General features: G+C 34.5%; 1 protein-coding gene across 1 annotated transcript in view; it reads right to left on the reverse strand.

Moving 5' to 3' along the window:
• LOC127835685 (synaptonemal complex protein 2-like) overlaps window positions 1–21,665 on the reverse strand; it is an 81,677-nt gene that overhangs the window by 46,668 nt on the left and 13,344 nt on the right. The window contains exons 2-14 of the mRNA XM_052362123.1: window positions 16,972–17,078; window positions 15,617–15,758; window positions 15,260–15,351; window positions 14,765–14,789; window positions 13,427–13,512; window positions 12,080–12,168; window positions 8,705–8,739; window positions 7,935–8,077; window positions 6,680–6,735; window positions 5,331–5,376; window positions 4,555–4,659; window positions 3,633–3,708; window positions 2,938–3,104 (exon numbers count right to left, since the gene is read on the reverse strand). Coding sequence (XP_052218083.1) covers window positions 2,938–3,104; window positions 3,633–3,708; window positions 4,555–4,659; window positions 5,331–5,376; window positions 6,680–6,735; window positions 7,935–8,077; window positions 8,705–8,739; window positions 12,080–12,168; window positions 13,427–13,512; window positions 14,765–14,789; window positions 15,260–15,351; window positions 15,617–15,758; window positions 16,972–17,078 — 1,169 coding nt within the window. The remainder of the gene's footprint in view (window positions 1–2,937; window positions 3,105–3,632; window positions 3,709–4,554; window positions 4,660–5,330; window positions 5,377–6,679; window positions 6,736–7,934; window positions 8,078–8,704; window positions 8,740–12,079; window positions 12,169–13,426; window positions 13,513–14,764; window positions 14,790–15,259; window positions 15,352–15,616; window positions 15,759–16,971; window positions 17,079–21,665) is intronic.

A 21,665-nucleotide genomic window follows, 5' to 3' on the forward strand; every position in this document is an offset into this window, starting at 1 on the left:
TAGCCTTATATAGCCATATTAGGAAATATGCCCCGCCCCTTGGCGGCCATGTTATTCAAGCAAACGTCACCATTTTCGAACTCATCCAAGATATCATTAAGACAAATCTTCTGACCATATTTCATTAAGATTGGACAATAAATGTTGCCTCTAGAGTGTTAACAAGATTTTACTATAGCCATATAAGGAAAATGCCCCACGCCCCTTGGCAGCCATGTTTTTCAAGCAAAGGTTACCATTTTTTAACTCATTAAAGATATCAGTGGGACAAATCTTCTGAGAAAGTTTCATGAAGATCAGAAAATAAATGTGGCCTCTAGAGTGTTAACAAGGTTTTACAATAGCCATATAAGGAAAAATGCCCCGCCCCCTGGCGGCCATGTTTTTCAACCAACCGGCATCATTTTCGAACTCGTTCAAGATATTATTGGGATGAATCTTCTGACCAAGTTTCATGAAGATCAGACAATAAATTTGGCCTCTAGAGTGTTAACAAGATTTTACAATAGCCATATATAGCCATATAAGGAAAAATGCCCCGCCCCTTGGCAGCCATGTTTGTCAAGCAAAGGTTACCATTTTTAAACTCATCAAAGATATCAGTGGGACAAATCTTCTGAGCAAGTTTCATGAAGATCTGGAAATAAATGTGGCCTCTAGAGTGTTAACAAGGTTTTACTATAGCCATATAAGGAAAAATGCCCTGCCCCCTGGCGGCCATGTTTTTCAACCAACTGGTACATTTTCGAACTCGTCCAAGATATTATTGGGATGAATCTTCTGACCAAGTTTCATAAAGATCAGACAATAAATGTGGCCTCTAGAGTGTTAACAAGATTTTACAATAGCCATATATAGCCATATCAGGAAAAATGCCCCGCCCCATGGCAGCAATGTTTTTCAAGCAAACGTAACCATTTTCAAACTCATCCAAGATATCATTAAAACCAATCATCTGACCGAATTTCATGAACATTGAACAATAAATGTGGCCTCTAGAGAGTGAACAAGGCAAATGTTGATGTCCCACAACGCACGACGGACAAAAGGCGATCACAAAAGCTCACCATGAGCACGTTGTGCTCAGGTGAGCTAAAAATTGGAATTGTGTTTTGGATTACAAATTATTGTTCTCATTTGGGAATTTTGGGATCCGCGAATCTCGGATTATTCGGATATCCTTTGCAGCCATAATTATTAGCACATGGAAGATAAATACATAGATTTAGCGAAAACATCGCCTTGCAGCTTAGTTTCCGTATGTAAAAGATGTATTTGCTTTAACTCTTTCCTTCTCTCCGCTAAATTTGCCTGTATCCGCAATTGTGTTTGTTTAGGTTTGAATTAACGTGTTGAATCATGCATATTTATTAGGTCGTTTTTGTACTTTACCGTACTCGACCCCAAACTAAAAATCGCCATATCGTTGGTTTTCAACCGGATTTTCAGTGATATTATCAATAAAAACACGTTTTCTTAAAATTCTGCCCATATATAAAGCTATGATCGGGGACATTAAATAGGGTGCCGTTTGTCCGGGTATGCAATTAAATCGGGTGCCGATTGTCCAGGTTGACAAATTTACAGGGTGCCAACTGTCCGCGTATGCAAAAAAACACTGGGTGCCGATTGTCCGGGTGCCGTTTGTCCTACAATCATTAAAAACTGGCATATTTAGCCAATTTTTCAACTTGAAAATCTAAAACAAACAAAACCAGAGCTAGCCTTAATATAGTGACTGTTGGTCTAAAGTGTGACCTTGAACTTTGACCAAGGGGTTGAACACTTTCTCCACATTGTGAATGTTTGTGGTAAATTATTCTAAATTTCATGATGAGTCAACACATAACAGATAGGACATGCTGTTTTATGATCCAAATTGACCTTTCACCTTTAAGTGGGACCTTGACAATTCTAACCAGGGAACTGTTGTAGTCTCCAAATTGTGAACATTTGTGGAAAATTAATTTTCAAATTGAATAATGAATGATGAATTTATTGCATGGACAAGCTGTTTTACAACAAAATGTAACAAATTTAAATCAGTTTGAACTTGGCCTTTGTGGTAAGGAGGCGGATGTTATCTTGCAAGGAATTGTCTTCTCATGGTGGGCATATGTAGCAAGTTATTAAAAAATTGCATAACAAATGATAAAGTTACAGTCTGGATAAGCTGCTCCATGATTAAATTTGACATTTGACACCGCAGTGTGACCTTAAACATTTTTAGTAGGTAGATGGCTTTAATTGCAACATGATGAATCCTTAATGTTGATTATTTTTAGTAACTTATAGAACTGTATCATGAATGACGATGTTGCAGTCAGGAAAAGCTGTTTTATGGTGAAATTTGACTTGTGACCTCTTGGTGTGACCTTGATCTTTCAGGTAAGGAAATGGGAGTAACACCTGACATGCAGTCTCCACATAGTGGTCATATGTGGTGAGTTTTTTTAAATTGCATGATAGATTACCAAGTTGCAGTCCAGACAAAATGTTTTATTGCCAAAGGTGTTGTTTAACAGCTAAGTTTGGCCTGAATAAAATTAAAGTAAATCAAAGTAAAATGCGCTGAAAACAAATAAAAACAAAGCATCATAGGGTGCATTTGATCGAAAAAAAAGAAAAGCTGTACAAAAAGGAAATGAGTTTGATGCCATATGCTAATTTTATAAGCAAAACTTGAAATATATCATTTTATTGAAGTAAATTGCTCTTAAAAAATAAAGAGTAAAAAAGTTGTGTTTCCTTTAACCTAATGGACCCTTAACATTTTGTCTAGTTTGAGATGTCAATCATTTTTGCTGTGTGTCCATAAACCAAGTTTCATCAACCTTGCTAAAATAAGTTTTTAGAAATTGCTCATGAATGAGAACCCAGATTCAGATGGGCAGAAAGACACACTGAAACACAGTACCTTGTGTCCCAACAAAGTACCTTAGACAAGTTCAATGTGTATTCAGTGGCATGTGAAACATGGTCCTCTAGAAGAGCATTGAACTGTATTCTGATGGTACTGTCAGTGATGTCTTGGTGCTGACTGGGATAGATGTCACACACAGGGCTGCGCAGGCACACTTCCAGAACTACCATCCCATCTTCAACTATGGGAAACATACAAACAATTTTAAGGATTCGAGTCTTGCTCTAGAAAAATGAGGCTTTATACATGTGGCTAAAGTATCGTCCTAGATTGGCCTGTGCCACCCACAGTTAAACACAGGCTAATCTGACAAGATATTTTCCGTCTAAACTGGATTTTTATTCATGGTAAGTGGCACTTAACAAGAATATTACGTTATTGCAAATAAAACTGCATATTTTATGGAATTAAAAGTGAGAAAATGTGTAGTTGTTTTTATATAACAAAAATAAACAACATTTTATTAGAAAATCACTTCACAAGACAGTCATATAATATGTATTTTCCAAAAGCAGCCTCAAATCTCTTGATTTTTCTTGTTAATATTACCAAAATGTTTACAATTAAAACATAACCCCCTTGAAGGTTTACATAATTGTCAAAATTCTGTATAGATTATTATTTTGCACATGCTCAAATCGAAAAATACATGTTAAGTTATTTATATTCGTACTATAGCTGTATAGGGAAAAGAATGCATTGTGTATACCTAGTTGTGAAATAGACTGAACATCTGCTTTGTATATGGCTACAGTCTCCCAAAGCTCTTCATCAAACTGTGAACTCTAACATGTAAAAAAGACACAAATATTACATAAGGTTAAACACAAATGTTCCATTTAAGCATGCCATATAATTGTATTCTACAAAATGTACAACCATCATAATCCATGATTTCATTGTATGAACCAAAAATATAAGGATGAAAAGGAAGAAGAACAAGAGCTGTCATCATAGGATGACATATGCCCCCGATAAACGCTTTTTCAAAACCTAAACGCAGATTTCGAAACCTAAATGCAGACCCTAAAGCCTATAAGTTCAAGGTCAGGTGGAAAGGGTCAACATTTGTGTGCGTATGGAAAGGACTTGTCCATATACACATGCATACCAAATATGAAGGTTACATCTGAAGCGACATAGAAGTTATGAGCATTTTTCAAAACCTCAACGCAAAGTGTGACGGACTTTCAGACAGATGGACAGACAGACAGACGGAAATGCGATCACTATATGACCACCTTTGGGGGCATAAAAACAAGGAGAAAGATAACTAGCATACAATTATTGACTTGGCTACTGCATGTGCACAAACTTTATTGTATACAAACAAGAAATTAAATATTTATTGCAATAAACACAGAAATTTATTATTTAACCCTTTCCTGCTAAGAATAAAAGTGAAAATGGCTCTTGAAACCAGCATAAAACCAGAAGTTACTCGCAGTCTGTTCAGGTTTTTTACTGCTCATTAATATCTTAAGGTTGGAAATGAAGCCTTTAAAAGATTTTAAATTTAATTAGATTTTCTAAGTGCGTCAAAATGCATCAAAATGCGTTAAGGGGACAGGGTAAAGAAAAAATATACTCTTTCCCATCATGTAATGATATTGAAAGAGATGTTCACGGACCTGACTGCACAGAGAACTGTGCTCACAGAACAAGGTCACCCTTTCACTGCCAATGTTGAAATCAACCCAGAATTCCTCATAACCTGGGTCCGACGGCTTCTTAAGCTAAAAACACAACATTCTTCACATAAGTACACTTAAATGGGCAACTTTTAAAATATAACAGTATAATTTAAGGATTTTTTACAGTAACTGTAAGTCATTCATTTCATTAGATTTTATTGAAAACTATACTTATTTTTTGATAATTAGTAAATTTCTCTACTCAAATGAACAGCAAAATTATGTATGGATTGGTTAATTCTATTATTTTGTTTGAATTTGTGGTTTTATTTATTTGTAATATTTGTTTTGGCTTATTGTTGTTATGTTCACAGGTTAACATGAACCTATTTTGTTTCATGATACATTATAAAATATTGAATATTATCTGAGAAATAATTCCCTGTATCTTTCTCACTACCTTCAGTAGGGACTAACCCAAATACGGCAGTACAAATCAATGAGGAAAAAAGTATAGGCATAAAACCTCATTAAAGTTATTAATATGAAAGGAATAATTTTAAGCATTAAATTATAAAAAGAATAATTGTTAAGTGAAACAAATACCCATTTTAACTCGCACAAGCACTTGTGAACAGATTTTTTTCTCACTTTACTTACAAAAAATATTTTACGTTAAAGTCGCAAAAGCAAACAGATATCCTCTAGCTCTTTATTTATTATTTAACATGGCATTATTATTAAACATTGCATGTTTTTAATTAACATGTTACCTCCTTATTTCCAACAAATGCTGCAATGCATGGAAGAGAGAACACTCTGAAATACAAGGTTATAACACAACTGATAACTAAAGTAGGTCTTCCATGAAAATGAGGTTGACATTATTTTGATCACAAGTTATATTCTTACAAAAAAAATGTTTAAGAGATAAAGAAAGTTTCTACTCATCCAATATGATAGAAATATATGAAGAAGTGTATGATTTTCTTCATAAGAGTTTACACGTCCACATACACTTTATACACATACATTTTTATAAATTAATTTGAAGGATTTTTTTCACTTTTAGTAAACACTTTGAGGAAGAAGAAAACATATGTTTCATTTATGGTTTTAATAAACAAACACTCATGGACATATAGATGCACAATATTTTGATAATTAGTTAAAATCAACAGAGGTCAAAAGCCCTTGGTCACTAACATGAGACTCGATTAAACTGAACTGTTCTGAACAGATTTTGAGAGTTAACACTTTATCCCTTTAAGGGAAACAAGTTCCCACCAGGGACATGATTTGAACAAACTTGGAACAGGACTACTGAATATGATGTTACATGCCAAAAACCACTGAATAAGATGTTACATGCCAAAAACCACTGAATATGATGTTACATGCCAAAAACCACTGAATATGATGTTACATGCCAAAAACCAAACAACCCAGGCCTTGTGTTTTCAGAGGAGACAAATAGCCACCAGGAGGTCACGGGTTTGATCCCGACTTATGGAGCGTTCTTTAGATCTCCCCAAAAGACACCAAGTACTGGTTCTAGGCCCTGGAAACGGACTCGAAAGCGTTTCAATAAGCTTTTGATGCAATCGAGCTAAAATAATTAGGTTAAAACTAGAGGAGATGAATGTTTACTATACACATCTAAGGAAAACAAGTTACCCCCAGGATGGGGACAGTTTTGACCCCTTGTTCATGTTTTGAACAAACTTGATAGAAGACCACTATAAGATGTTACACATATAAACCCAAAGGTCAGTGGACCTCTTTTCTCCCATGGACAATTGTTGGAACAAACTTTGTAGAGGATCACAATAGAAAGTTACACGCAAAATGCCAAACCTGCAGGACATTAAGTTTCTGGAGAAGTTTTAACTCCATACATATGAGGAAAACAAGTACATGTAATCCCCTTGGAGGGGCAAGTTTTGACCCTAATGACATGATTTCCACAATCCTGATAAAGAAAGGTAAACTTCTGCAAGAATGCAGGCTCACACTTACACACGGACAAAGTACATCACTATATCCTAACAGCTTCATATTAGCACTATGATGCTCAGGTGAACTTACACAACAAAACATGGATAACATGCAGAAAACTTACCCCTTAGATGGATCATCAGCCCTTGAATTAACGTTGTTCAGAAATAATCGACAGTCCTGAAAATAAACAAGAGGCCCATGAGGGCCTGAATCGCTCTACTGCTATAAACACTGTGCAAGTTTGGAAAAAATAAGATGGAAACTGTGTACTTAATCACGCAAACAAGGAGAATTTTCTCAAATTCAAGGAGAGATTATTGTGTACTTATTTCTCAGATACTGCTCATATTCAATAGGGTTCAAGTCCTCATTGATATAAAGATACTGTGCAATTTTGAAAATAATTGGATGAAAACTGTGGAATAAGTTGCGTAAAACAAGCGGGATTTCAAAATTTTCTCATATTCAAGGGGAAGTCATTCTGGACTTATTGCTTCGATATTTCTCTTTTTAAAAAAGGGTTTGATTCCTCATTGATGCAAAGACACTGTGCAAGTTTGCCAAGAATGGGATGAAAATTATGGACTTTATCACATAAAAAAACTGAATTTTCATTTTTTTTCTCAAATTCAAGGGGAGATAATTCTGGACTTATAATAACTCCAATATTGCTCATTTTCAATAGGGTTTGACTCATCATTCAGATAAAGACACTGTGCAAGTTGGGAAATGATTGAATGAAAACTGTGGACTTAATTGCGTAAATAAGCCTTATTTCACAATTTTTTCAAATTCAAGGGGAGATTATTCTGGACTTTTCACTCTGATGTAACCCATTTTCAATAGGGTTTGAGTCCTCATTAATTTAAAGACACTGAACAAGTTTGAAAAGAATCGAATTAAAACTGTGAACTTTATCGCGTAAACAAGAAAAAGTCTAACGCATGCACGCACAGACGGACGACGGAAACCACGCCATGACATATAAGCTCTTCAGGCCTTTGGCCAGTAGAGCTAAATATACCATATTTATATTATCTAATTACTTAGGGATGGACATGTGCAATTTTCAATGCCTTCCACTCCATTGTTGAGGGGCTTAAAAAAATGTCCTCAAAATAATTGGCTATGTCAGCTGATGAAACGGTGTGGAATCTGTAAGGCATACTTAGTAAAGGTCCATCAGGCAAAATTTGTAGTGTATGAGTGCTATACAAGTCAGGTCAGTTATACTATGAATTTATTGCTCTCTGAATGGCTTAAAACACTGTCAATCTAAAGTAAGATCATTGTAAGATTAATTGAATTAGTAGTTTATCATGTGTTGCAATACATCAACATAGTGATAAAGATACACTAAGAATTTGTGGACTTACTGTTTCAAACTCCTTATCTTTAATTGCCATAAACCCTTCCAACATGGCATGGTCTTGTATAAACTTGGAGGCATATGCTAGTCTATGTTTTCTTGGGAACATTCTCATCAAACATTCCACCATACCCACTTGGAACTCATAGTCTGAAAACATTGAAGCCGCGCTCTGTGAAAAGGGGGTTTAATGTATGTGTGTAAAGTGTAGTTAAGATTAGCGCACAGGCTAATCAGGGACGAAACTTTCCGCTTTTTATGTATTTTTTGTTTAAAGGATGAAAATCCAAATTAAGGGCAATTGTCGTCCATATAAGCCTGTGCGAACTGCACAGGCCAATCTGGGACAACACATTACCCATATGCATTATACACTGTTTTCTAAGAGGGCAAAATATTTGTTATATTATGACAATAATATATCTATGGTCCTTTATGCAAGTTCATAATATAAATGATATGCTTTTTTTGCCTCATGAAACCATATTAAGAAAAACAAGAATTAGATATAAGAGAATTTGGTCAAACCATTAACCAATTTAATGCACATGTGAAGTCATATGTCAATATAGATCTTTGTGTAAACTGTGAATTAAGCATTTAAAGAATTATTGATATACTTCTTTACCCATTTCTTCGATTCAACCCGAGGATCCTAATTTAATATACCACAGAACAATATAATTAATTTTCATGTACATGTTCTTTGTTATTATAAAAGAAATTGATATCATTATTAAAATTTAACAGTGTTGGATATTAACAAAATTGGCTTACCTCCTACATTCTTAATAAGTTCTGCCATTTGATTCCTATTGCAAGTGAAAAATATAAATTATCAATAAGTATTTAATGTGATCCTAAAACACAGGCTCTGCCACTTCATTGAAAATATGGATTATTCAGAGTTGTGTACCTTTGTCATGAAAAAGAAATGGTTATCTAAATTGAATTAATCACTTTATTTACCATCATTCCAGAAAATTGAAAATCTATTAAAAGTTATTATAATAAAAATAAAACATGCAAATATAAGAAACAAGAGCTGTCTCCATAGGATGACATATGCACCCGAAAAACGCTTTCATAGAAATTATAAGCATTTTTAAAACCTAAACACGGACCCTAAGTTCAAGGTCAAGGTCAAAAGGGGTCAAAATTTGTGTGCGTATGGAAAGGCCTTGTCCATATACACATGCATACCAAATATGAATGTTACATCTGAAGCAACATAGAAGTTATGAGCATTTTTCTAAACCTACACGCAAAGTGTGACTGACATACGGACAAAACTGACGGACAAACGGACAGTGCGATCACTATATGCCATCCTTTGGGGGCATTAAATAATAATAATAATTAACGTTCAGTCCAATCATTCTCAGTCAAACAACATCCAACCCTACGACTGCATGCACAAAGGGGCATAAATAGTTTCACTGGACAGAACTCCATCTAAAGATTATGGAATCTGGTTAGGGCCATCCTAGGTGTCCCATGTAACACTTTGATGCAAATACTTGCCAATAAAGGCTCCATAACATAAAATACTTAACATGAAAGAACCACATTTGATCATGAAATCACACTATATTTAAGGATTTATATATTGCAGTGCTGCAATAGACTTTTCCCAGGAAATGTTAAATGTAAAAAAATGTAAAATTTTTAAATAAGTTGGTAAATGACAGGTGTTATTGCTCAATGCCAAGTTTCATGTGTTGATTGAATATGGTGCATCAACCTTAAAACGCTCCACACAATACCGGTATTAAACTTGGCATTCCACCATGGCCTGTGATATACTATGGCTGTGAATTAAATCTATCTATTAAACAAACATTTCAACACTGCAGTTCATATTTCTCAGTTGTCTGTGAATTTTTAAATCAAACATTACCATATATAATTATATATTTATTATTTTTGGCTTAATGGTTTGAATGCTTTGCCTACTGAAAAAATGCAGATTATGCATGTTTTTTTAAATATTGAACAGTCTCCATGAAAGTCAACTAGACCTTAGACAAAGCCACTGTTAAACTAAACGAGGTCCAGGAATAAAATTCAGAAAACTGACCCTAATTATAAGAATTCCAAATGTTTGTTAGACTTATGCTGAGAAAAAAATTCTAAACACTTGGAAACTATGATTCTCCTTAAGATCTTTTTAAAAGGGACATAACTGTCCAAGTTTATTATTCTTGAGGCCTACATTTTCAGTGGAATGTAAAGCCTAAAAAAATAAATGTTGCGGTTCCGGTCACCCAACCCTACCTAGGAAAATGCGCAAACCCTAAAGTTTTTATTGACTGTGCAGACCCAAAACTTTGTTACTGTTTTCCGTTAAGATAAATATCAAAGCGCTATTGACTTAGCCGAAAATTTTGAGAGCCGATTTATGATCCTCTGTCAATTACGTAATGTATCTCTTTACCCACCTAAAGCCCGCCTTAAGGCAGATCGCCATTGTAATTGGCAAATGAGAACGCACGCTTTGAATGAGCGACAACACTTGTAAGCAGTCATACATGTACCTGCAGTAAAATCATGCAGATGTCGAGTGACATAATTTTCATAAGTGTGTGTTTTTATGGCAGTTTGTTGGCTTTGTTATCTAACACACTCATCGGTCCCTATGGTGTACACCTCCACGATGAAATCTCGGCCAGTTTCTTAGAAGACAGATGATGGCAACCTGATGAAATCCTCGTGGATATTGTACATTTCATGCATAATATGGTCAAAATATTTATTCGACACATCATGCTCTTTAACAAATTATCGTTTAATTAATTACGCACAACTGTCAATGTTTCGTTTGATTCTCAAATGAGCATTATTCAATTTGTTATCCGAAACACGCTTCAGAATTTTAATGCTAACGCGACATTAACAAATTCTAGCGTCAAATAAACAGTGCTTTATCCTTTGTCTCAATAAAAAGCGCGCGAAAATTATGCAGACATGTAGAACGTTGCATGCAAAGTGTGGATGTATTTGGTGTTGTATAAAAAAAGAACATCACGTCAGGCGATTTACGCGTGTTCAGTGGAAAAACCCGCCCCGATTGGACGTTATTTCATCACATCTTTAAATAGTAACAAATGCCAAAATTTATTTGAAACTGAAAATGGCGAATGTTTGTGTTTCTTGAAATTTTTAAGCACTTTTATCGTATTTACCAGAATTTGCTTTACAACTGGAATCTACGGGATTATCGAGTAATAAGTAGCGATGGGAAAAGAAGTAAGTATATGCAGTAATAGATAGGTAGCATTGTTGATACGGAATCGATCGAGACGGGATTATGTGTATCTATGCGGGAAAGGGTAAAACATTTTTTTTAAATGTTGTTATCAATGATGTCATTGCTGTTTTTTTCTTGAAGAGTCATATCACACCAAATAATGTCATTTCACTTTACAAATGTAATAGATATAATATATGGAGGGTGCAGCGCAACACCCCCCCCCCCCCCAGCACTGGGTAAGTTTCATGCGATCATAAGTGGGTGGGGTAAAACAGTGATTTTTTAAACTTTTAATTACATGATTTAATAACACTGATATATTCTTTAAGCAAGTTACATTCATTACGTTCATACACCCGCATTAAACTTAGTTTTTGGGCGTAAACCGGAATCATGGTGGTTGTTCTGTTGGTTTTAATCATAGGTTGAATCTCACCTGGCTGGAAAAATAGTTGTTAAAATGATAAATATTCAAAGAAGATCACTACATAATAATGGGAACACTTTTCTATGGTGTACATAGAGGTTTTATGTGAAAACCATCAGCATAAAATTACATTTAAAAACAGGCATCTTGTCTGGAGAAAATAAAAAAAATAAACCTACCCTACCAAGAAATTTTTGCTATGTTACCAGAACCACAACATTATTTTTTTTTTAGGCCTAATTATTTACATTTGAAAGATTAATCAAGAATAACACCTTAAAAGTTTCTGAAAATCTGCCAGGGGGCTTAGGGTAATTTGTTTGAATGAGACACAATGAATAAGAATGCACAATCACGCCAATAAAGGGGGATCCCAAATGCTAAAAAGATTTAATTAAATTGTTAATAAAATGTTTCAATGACATCATAAAAGTAAGCTAAAGGGTAGAAAATGTGTTCACACAAAACTTACAATCTGTTGACATTTCCGGCACTGTTCAAAAACGATTCTTTTGCAGTTGTTGGGCATTGCTCCAAAAGTGTGTTGACAGACTTAAGAACCTGAAATATAGGTACTACAATGTGTCAATGTGTGTGCACTTTAAATAGGTCCTCCATGCAGAAGCTGTATATGTGAGGAAAAAGGATGTCCCTCCTGTACCCCTGCTGTTGAGTTTCTTTTTTAAAATCATGAACACTTGAGAATGTGAATTTGTTATGTTGTCCTGCGTTTTGGGGAAACAAGAAAGCGTCGGAGACGAGTGATGCTCCCCAAAGTTTTTTTTGTCACAATATTGCACTATACATGTATATTCAGATAAAAGGAAACGTCTTGAGGGCACAGTAGTTGGGGGGACAATATTTTTTTTATTTAAAATTTCAAAGTTTCATTGAATTCCGGTCATTAGTTGCTGAAAAATAGCCCGGACAAGAATTGCACTAAATGTACAGTTAATGGAAAATTTCAAAGGGCCATAAGTCTGTGAAAAATCATCCGACCAGAACCCGCTGATAATATGCACATCTCCTCTTGGTAGTGAAGCTTCCCATAAAGTTTCATTGAATTCCGGTCATTAGTTGCTGAGAAATAGCCCGGACACAAATTGTGCACGGACGGACACACGGACAGACGAAGCGGCGGCTATATCCTCCCCTCAAAATTTTTTGGGGGAGCATAAAAACAGAACGCCTAAGAGATTTAAGAGCTAAGTAACATCATTTAATACTTTAACTTTATTTGTTTAACGTTTTCAACAGTATTTCACTCATATCACAGCGTTCAGTTTACCAACTCTAACTTTTCCTGGAATAACTGCTTTTTGAGGTCGCCGTGGTGTAATGGATATGGTGTCCGCCTAGCGACCGGGAGGTCACGGGTTCGATCCCCGCTGTGGGAGCGTTCTTTCGATCTCCCATATAGACACCAAGTACTGGTTCTAGGCCCAGGAAACGGACTCGAGAGCATTTCAAATAAGTAGGAATTACTTTCTATGCAATCGAGCTAAAATAAATAGGTTTAAACTAATAACTGCTTTACCTAAGCGCGCATACTTCTGCCAGTAACTGATAACTGTCCTACTTGAATAAAAGGTAGAAGAGAATGGCAATCAAAAGGATTTCATGACCAATCAACTCACCAATTAGGAGGCAAGGCTGTTGATCAAACCTTGGATCCTATTATTTGTAGTTCTGTTACCGCAACTGTACAGCAAATTCACAACAATCATTTAAAATTCTTTCAATATGATAAGCCAACTAAAGTTAATGTTTTAAATTATAAATGCATACAATTGGTTTACTTTTATTTGCATGAACATACCTCCATTCTTGTTTGAAATCCCATTAACTTGTGTAGCAGCAAATCAGTAACGAAAGGGCCGACTTCTGTCAATACTGCAGACTTTGCTGAAGAACAGGAAAGCCAATAAGAATGCCCCCACATTTCAAATTTGTCTCAAACTCCATTTACCTAAAACAAGCTGCCAATAGGCAATTCAAAATTTAGACCTCTTAGTGTGACCATGACCTTTGAGGTAATCAAACACTCACTTGTTAAACACAAGGGAAGTCTCCTTATGATGGTCATTTGTGGTAAGTTATATTAAAATTGGATGATGAATGACACAGTCACAGTTCGGACAAGCTGTTTAAAATTTGAACATTTCCCTCTATGTCTTCACCTTTCTGGAAGGGAGACACCAGTGACACGACATGCTGTCTTCTAATGTCGGACTTTGTGACTAGTTATTTTATAATTGCATGATGAATGAGAAAAGTTACAGTCTAGCCAAGTTGTTTTATGGCAAATTTGAGATTTGCAATCCTTGCCTTTTGATGGTTTTCATTTGAGAAGTTACTTTATGGCCCAAATTTCCATTTGACTGCTAAGTTTGACCTTGCCCTTTTGAGATATTAAAGGGCAATAATTCCCAAGTGTATGATGAGATTTGGTTGGTCATAAAACTAATTTTGCCTCCATTTTATGCTAAGAACCATTTGCAGACAGTTTGGTAACAATCAAACTAACAGAGATAAAGAGCAGAAACCAAAAAAGTGCAGAATCACTGACAGATGGAGGTTTATTTTGAGAAATTCAAGGGCCATACCTCCAAAGTGCTAATGAGATTTGGCTTGTTATTCAACTTGAACTCAATTTATGGCTAATAAACCTTTTCAGAAAGTTTGGTTACAATCAGATTGAAACTGGTTCAATTATAGAGCAGAAACCAAAACGTGCAGAATCACTGACGAATATATAAGGAAATGCAGAAACTATATGCCTCTGTCAGGGGGCATGAAATCTGAATTTAAACATAAATAAAATAGAACGTTCCGAAAAGGTACTTAAAAACCCCACATAAAATTGTTCAACAGACTAAGAACTGTGACAATAAGCAATGGTAAATATTAAGTGCTAAATTTTTTTGCCTTGGCAAATACATGCCTTAATATAAATTTACAATGAAGATACCTTTAAGATCAAACCAAAATTATAATTTAAGTTTAAATCTTTCACCCGGGCTCAGTATTCTTTTCATGTGATAAACACCCCTGGCATATTCAATTGCCTAAACATTTTATCATTTTAAGAAAATCATATAATACTTATACAAATTCCAACATAAAAAGAGCCAACAAATATTTCAAGCATATTTACCATTCAAGTTCACATCTCCTAGGACCTATCAAAGAATAAAAATATACCATTAAATGACAAACACATCGAGAGCTACAAAACATAATATAATATGTGGCTCAGAGAAATGTGGCACAGGACATGTAAACGGTATGCCCCCTGCGAATTGTTACTGGACAATAGATATAAGTGTTGTATGAGAGTTTTTTTAACAATCAATTAAGAAATTAGAAAAAATGATGACTGTTAAAACAAATTTATGTATCTTTCTGTTATTACATGCAATACCAATAAAAAAAATCTTAGATTATTTTGGTGCTCTGAACAGACAGACAGACAGACAAATGTAATGGTGAATTCCTCTCATTTTATGCAAACATAAAAAAACAGGCATTCAAACCAACTGTTTCACAAGAGGCGTAGTCCACAATACTTGGGCAAATGCAGTAGGTTCCGAATATAAGAATATTAAGTGGAATAAAATTACTTTTGGTAAAAAGCAAAAATTTAACTCACATTGACTGTTTCTACAACTAGTTCAATCAAACCATTATTTGTGTCTGTTGGACCTTCTCTAGACAGTCTTGCAGCAAGATTGGAAAGAGCATCTGAAACAATACGCACATAACTAATTAATTGCTTTAAAAGAGCAACTATCTTTCTCTTGATGGAAATTGCCACTGAAATTTGGTCAAACAAACCCAAATATATTTACTTTAACAAGTGAAATGTTTTGATTCCACTTTAATATTTACCAGTTTATTCAAAGCACTCCTGTTGTTTTTTTTTTTAATGAGTGCCCCTGTTATTTTAAGTCTTTTAATTGATATAAATGAACCAGGCTTTTGCTTCATTACAACTTATTTCACTCACTACTGATAAGTCCAAGTAGCCCATTCTCTTTCAGGTAGTTGAAACGTTCAATGTTGCTTTTCACAACATGTTGAACTGCACTCATCAATTCTACCACAGCCGTTGGATTTCCACTTAAACTCAGCATGCATGTCTCCAATTCCTAGGACAATAAATTAAAATACTCAAATGAAATAAAAAATAATACTTATACAAATAACATAGACAGGAAGGTTAATGTCCTTGTTATTCATGATTTGCAATGTTCATAAGATAACCAGCAAGAGCAGTTTTCTGGTCATGAATTAGCTCACTACGCTTTCCTTGATGATGAGCTATCTTTTCCTTTCAAATCTACTGCACAGAGTCAGACCACCGCCCACCATGCTTGTAGGAACACTTCCTAACAGGCAAGTGCCGCTTGCAAACAGCACTGATTGCTGGTCTTTGCATCTCTTTTGAGAAGGTAATTTTATAAGGGTACAAAATGTTTTAAGTTGACCGTTCTTACATATAACGCAAGGGTCTATACTGCCACAGTATCATGATTACTGCAATCATAATTTATCTCCCTTGGTGTGCCAATCCATATTGAAATAATAAATGTTTACAATATTTTAGGATATTTGCAAAGAATAAAGGTACTGCCGAGTATTGTAACACACAGATTATTCTATTTTCAATGATGATATTTGTTTATTACATGCAGTGTTAGAAATTTGCACTAGAACGATAGCAAGGGGCTAGTTGATCTTGTTTCGGGCTATTAAATTTCCCTAGGTACTAGCCCGATCAGGCTAGTGATTTTTCCAACTTTTCAAAATTAAACATGCTCAAAAGTATTATCTTCATCCATTGTTTGAACCATATCTAGCTTTTATTAAGCGTCGTATCGCGTTTCCTCACCTTCCTGATTATGTTGACATGACGAGAGTTTGAAATGACGATTTTTTTAAATATTGAAACGCATGTTTTCAATGCGTGGAACTTTATACTCTGTCAGCAACAATTACGCTATCTTATTAAATCACGGGTTTTACATGGCATCACGTATAGTGAATGGTGCAGATGCGTTTGATTGGACTTTCCAGAGGAATGAAAACATGTCACCAGTAAACTGGACAAATATATTTACCTGATGAGGTCGCATAACAGGAAAAAACTGCAACTTGCGATTTGCTATTGTTAATCTGTATCCCTGCAAACAAGGCTGACTCTTGCATATACCTATGGCAGTCTAAATTACATGTGTGATTTTGCAAAGATCAGAATGGGTCAGCTTGATTTTTTTTTACCCAAGATATGTAAGGTTTTCCAAAATATAGCCAAGTTTAGAGCAAATCTGTACACAGTTTAGAAGTCTATCAAATACTCACCTTGCAACACTGCTTTAACAGAGCAGAAGATAACCCATGGGAGTTACTTGCAGACTCTGAATTGTTGTTCATCCATTCAATCAATTTCTTGCTGCTGTTCATTCTTACTGCAATGATAAACAAGCAATGTTTGTTAAACAGATAACGCCATTTTTACACTGAACAAATTTGTTAAAAGCCCATAAACCCTCACGAATATTTCATACAATACTTCGAAAAATAAAGTTACAAGGCTTTTTTTCTTGATTTGGTGAATGTATCAGTCTTGTCTTCTATTTTGGGGAAAAAATTATTGACAAAACTGAAAAAGGGGTAAAAAATCTCAAAGAAAGCTTGAAATTTAGGGAAAATTGCATCACTTTAATGAAATCATCTTAGAGGAAGGAGCCTTTCTCTTGTGTGTCGTATGAATAGATATCATTGCAGGAAATTAACATGGATTATATTGTGCCACAAACAAATTTTAACGCGCATTGTGTATATCCTTGTACATATCTATGTACATTTCAAAATTTTCAAAGGGTCATAACTCTGTGAAAAATCATGCGAACAGACCTCGCTGATTATATGCACATCTCCTCTTGGTAGTGAAGCTTCCCATAAAGTTTCATTGAATTCCGTTCATTAGTTGCTGAGAAATAGCCCGGACAAAAATGGCGCACGGACGGACAGACGACATTTTTCCTCCTTTGTCTATATTGTTGCGCAAAGATTTTGTGCGCAACATTCAAGCCCCGATATCAGACACTTAATATCAACGGATTGCAATAATATTTACATACCTGTGTAGATAATTCATTTCTCGATAATGTTGCGTAAAAATTATGTAATGACACTTTGAATTTTGCACGCCTGAGCAATTTAAATCCAACCAACATTCAATTTTTCAATATCTCTCGATTCGCTAGCTGTGTAGATATAAATCGATAACACCTCCTCGATGTAAAGCATCTGGTTTAAATGTGGAAGAATAAACTGCGTAAAATACAGTTTGCGTTCGTATGTTGTGTTGCAGAGTGTTACATAATAAACCGATGTTATTATACTTTTCTGGATTAATTAAGCATTGTTTTTTTTTCTAAAGTGACAATTAGCGTGTAAGTACCTGTTATCGAACAGCACCTATTATTGGACGTTTTGTTTAGATTCTGTATGCACATGCGCAAAAGTGCGCATTACGTCACATTGATAAACAAATGGTCGCACATAAAGTGCATGACCTACTTGCCTACTTAGCTTGAAACAAATGCGCCTAAAACAGGTTAAAGGAATACATTTATTGTTTTTTACACGGTTTTATGTGTTTTTTGCTATTACTTTTTGAATGCATTTATCAAAACGTGCATTTACCAAATGCATATTTCTGTTTGCAATTTTGATTGCAGCAGACGCAGATTTTTTCACCGAGTCTGGGGTCACGTGATAGTCATGTGACTTTGTATATGCTAGAGTAGTATTTATGAAGTGTCGGGTAATAGGTCATGTTTACATCGGCCGCCATTTTGTTTTGTCTGCTAGAGGTGACAATAACAAGGGAATCATTGTTATGAGTTCTTGAAGGATATTTGCTGGAAAACTTTACAGATAAGTTATTAAATGATTAAACTGTTAGTCAATTGTTAAAACAAAATGTTTCTGTCATTTTAAGTGTTTCAATTTTAACACAATTTAAGGTAATTTCTTAGGTGTTCGATAACTGGTTCGTCCACCATAAAATGTTCTGAAATAAATTACATCTTTTATTTTTATACTGTACATAAATAATATTGATACAGATTGTACAGTATACCGTCCTATGTAACGTAGAATGTAAGTACATAAAACAACACAGACAGAGGTGCGAAAAAGACATGCATAAAAAGTTGCTGAAACTTAGAAGAGTAAATAGAAACTTCACCATATCTGTTTTGAACATATGCTTATTAAATCAACAAAGATGAGCATACTAAATCTAGTTAGTCAAAAATCGGTGTTAAAAGCTCATGTTAAATAAAATTACGCGTACACATTACACTGTAATGCCTTCTTCTGATTGGTTGATATTTAAATCTGTTTCATAATATGGCAAGAGGTCAGTAATATTGTTGCGATTTAAAGTTTAACTGAAGAATTTATGCCTTTCTAACTTCAATTGGACGATACTTGAGGTAAAAATGGACTTCTGAACTAAAACTGAATGAGTTGGTAATGTTATTTTGCAATTTTACGCAAATTGATGAAAATTTAAACTTTCTGGTTTCCAACACATTTTGGACTTTTCCCCAATGAGACGTTCCAAAGAATTAAGCCCATATAAAAAGTATCTCTAAATTCTTTGCGTGTCTTATAAATGAGACTGTAGCTGTCAAAAAATAAGAGGTTTGAAAGATGGTTCGTCCATTAAATTAAACCATTTTGGCATTCATCAAAATTACTCATACTTAGGCGGAATCATAAATGCACGCCTTTCTTCTTCTTCATTATTTTTTATCGAGTGCACCGGGATTGTCTCCCATATGGCCATCGCCCCCAGAAAGACGTGTTAGTTGGTTACGGGGGATAGTGCAAGATACAGGAGACAACCCGTTCCAGAGGTTACACTGTGTCTTTTAGTGCCCGGTGTATAGCACCTAGTACACTGCACCTCGGTTTAACGTCTCATGCAAAAGACGAGTTGGTATGTTAGGTGCAGCGGGGGATCGAACCAGCGATCTCTGGATTGTGAAGCCAGTGTGTTACCACTAGACCACGGATCCGCTACTAAATGCACGCCTCTATAATAAGACTAATATATACCGCGATTCTGCAATGTTGAAGCAGGCAAATGCGAAATTTTGTCAACGTTTGGAATGTGAAAATCAATCATGAACACCAAGTCTCACGTAAACAATTAATTTTGCAGTATTACTAGTAAAATGCGATAATTGTTATGATTTTCGTTGTTCGTTGTATTTTGTCCTTTCACCAAATGAATATTTTAATAGAATACCTTACCTGTTACAAATAAACAATTAAATTCAGTTTGTTTTTATTTCAAGCAGACGACATGCTCCCTGTGACGTCATTTTTGCGCGAGCTGTCAAGCGTTTAATCCAAAGGCAACGTACAAATTAACAAGAAGAAAAGGCTACACTCTACTAATTATGATAGCGATAAACCGTTTATTGGCATACAGTTTATTTTGCTCTCAACAAAAGTTGATCCGATATATTATAAAATTAATTTAACATTATATCTGATAGCTTTTTGACGGTCAATTGTCTGTTTATGTGGAATTTTATTTTGTAAGAATGACTTGGATTTTTTTTAGAAAGATAAAAAGTATTTCAAATAAACACAATACTTGCAAAATGTACGGTCGAGCTTCTCTGCAGGATGAATTAAATTTAGGATTGCATTTATTAAGGGCATATTTATAATAGATCGTAAAAATTATTAAATAGCAGATACCAAATATTAAATAGCAGATAAGAATTGCTCATTGAAACATGATAATATCCTAGATTGATGTTTCCCAAAATGATTTTAAATTAAATGTTATTGTTCTATTTAACTTTCAAGAAGCACCGAATATGAATAAATGGCATAGGCTGGTTATAAATAAATGTCAATGACCATGATAACAGCCGGGAGACATTTTTGTTATGTATAAAGGAAGTGTATAGATTTATAATACTTTAATATCATAATCGCAAAATGTTTGTTACATGTATTTTCTATATTAGTATAATACGAATCGAATATGTTGTTGAACAATTGTAAAATATCGTTGTATTTTATTTGCAGAAATAATGCCGATAATCTTGTTGTTAAGAAACGTGTTCGAACATTAACATTGACAATATGGAGGCCATGTTTGACTCCGGTCCGGTATGTTTTATCAATGGATAAGTTCTACTGTGATTTAATACTTACGAATCATTTATTAAAATCACTTTTAAGTTCGACAATTTTAAATCAAAAACTGTTTCTTGATGTCATTGATACCACCATCAAAAGTGATCGATATTATTTGTAATGATTTATTGTCAGTTTTATATATCTTATAATTTCTTATAGTAAAACATATATTTGATTTTTCAACACTGTTTATGAGTTCATAAATTACAAGTTTTATGACTTATTTTTTTTTAAAGACTCGAAGCGGATTTACCACATTCTTCAGAGAATTAACAAATGCATATTTTTACTTTCATTTTCGAGTTTTTTAAATATAAGAATACAGCATTTTGGAATTAAGCCGATTGAAATGGCACGAAAATAGCATTCACACTGATACAGCTTTAAAATGACTGCGCTGACCGTAAGTGACTCCGAGATTCATTTCGTCCACGTTTATGGCTTTAATAAAACTAAACTTCCAAATTCATGTAGAACGTCTTGATAATATTTTGTCAAATTGCGCGTTGAACGAATAACAGAAAATAGATCTATATATTGATATATGAATTTTCAAAGAAGATATAAAACAACTTTATAATCATACAATTAAACATACATAACACAATTACAAAGTGTATGCATTAATAATACTATATAATTTAACATAAAATGGAGTTGTTCACAGATTGTCGACAGGACAATTTTCAAACTTGTTCTCACAGATTCAGAAAATGAAAGGACGCTATAAAGGAGGGAGGAAAATGCCACCAATTAAATAGACTCATACTGAAAATAAAAGTTCTTTCATGAATTATAATCATTTGAAATTGATA

This window comes from Dreissena polymorpha, chromosome 6, assembly GCF_020536995.1.
Source record: "Dreissena polymorpha isolate Duluth1 chromosome 6, UMN_Dpol_1.0, whole genome shotgun sequence".
NCBI lineage: Eukaryota > Metazoa > Mollusca > Bivalvia > Myida > Dreissenidae > Dreissena > Dreissena polymorpha.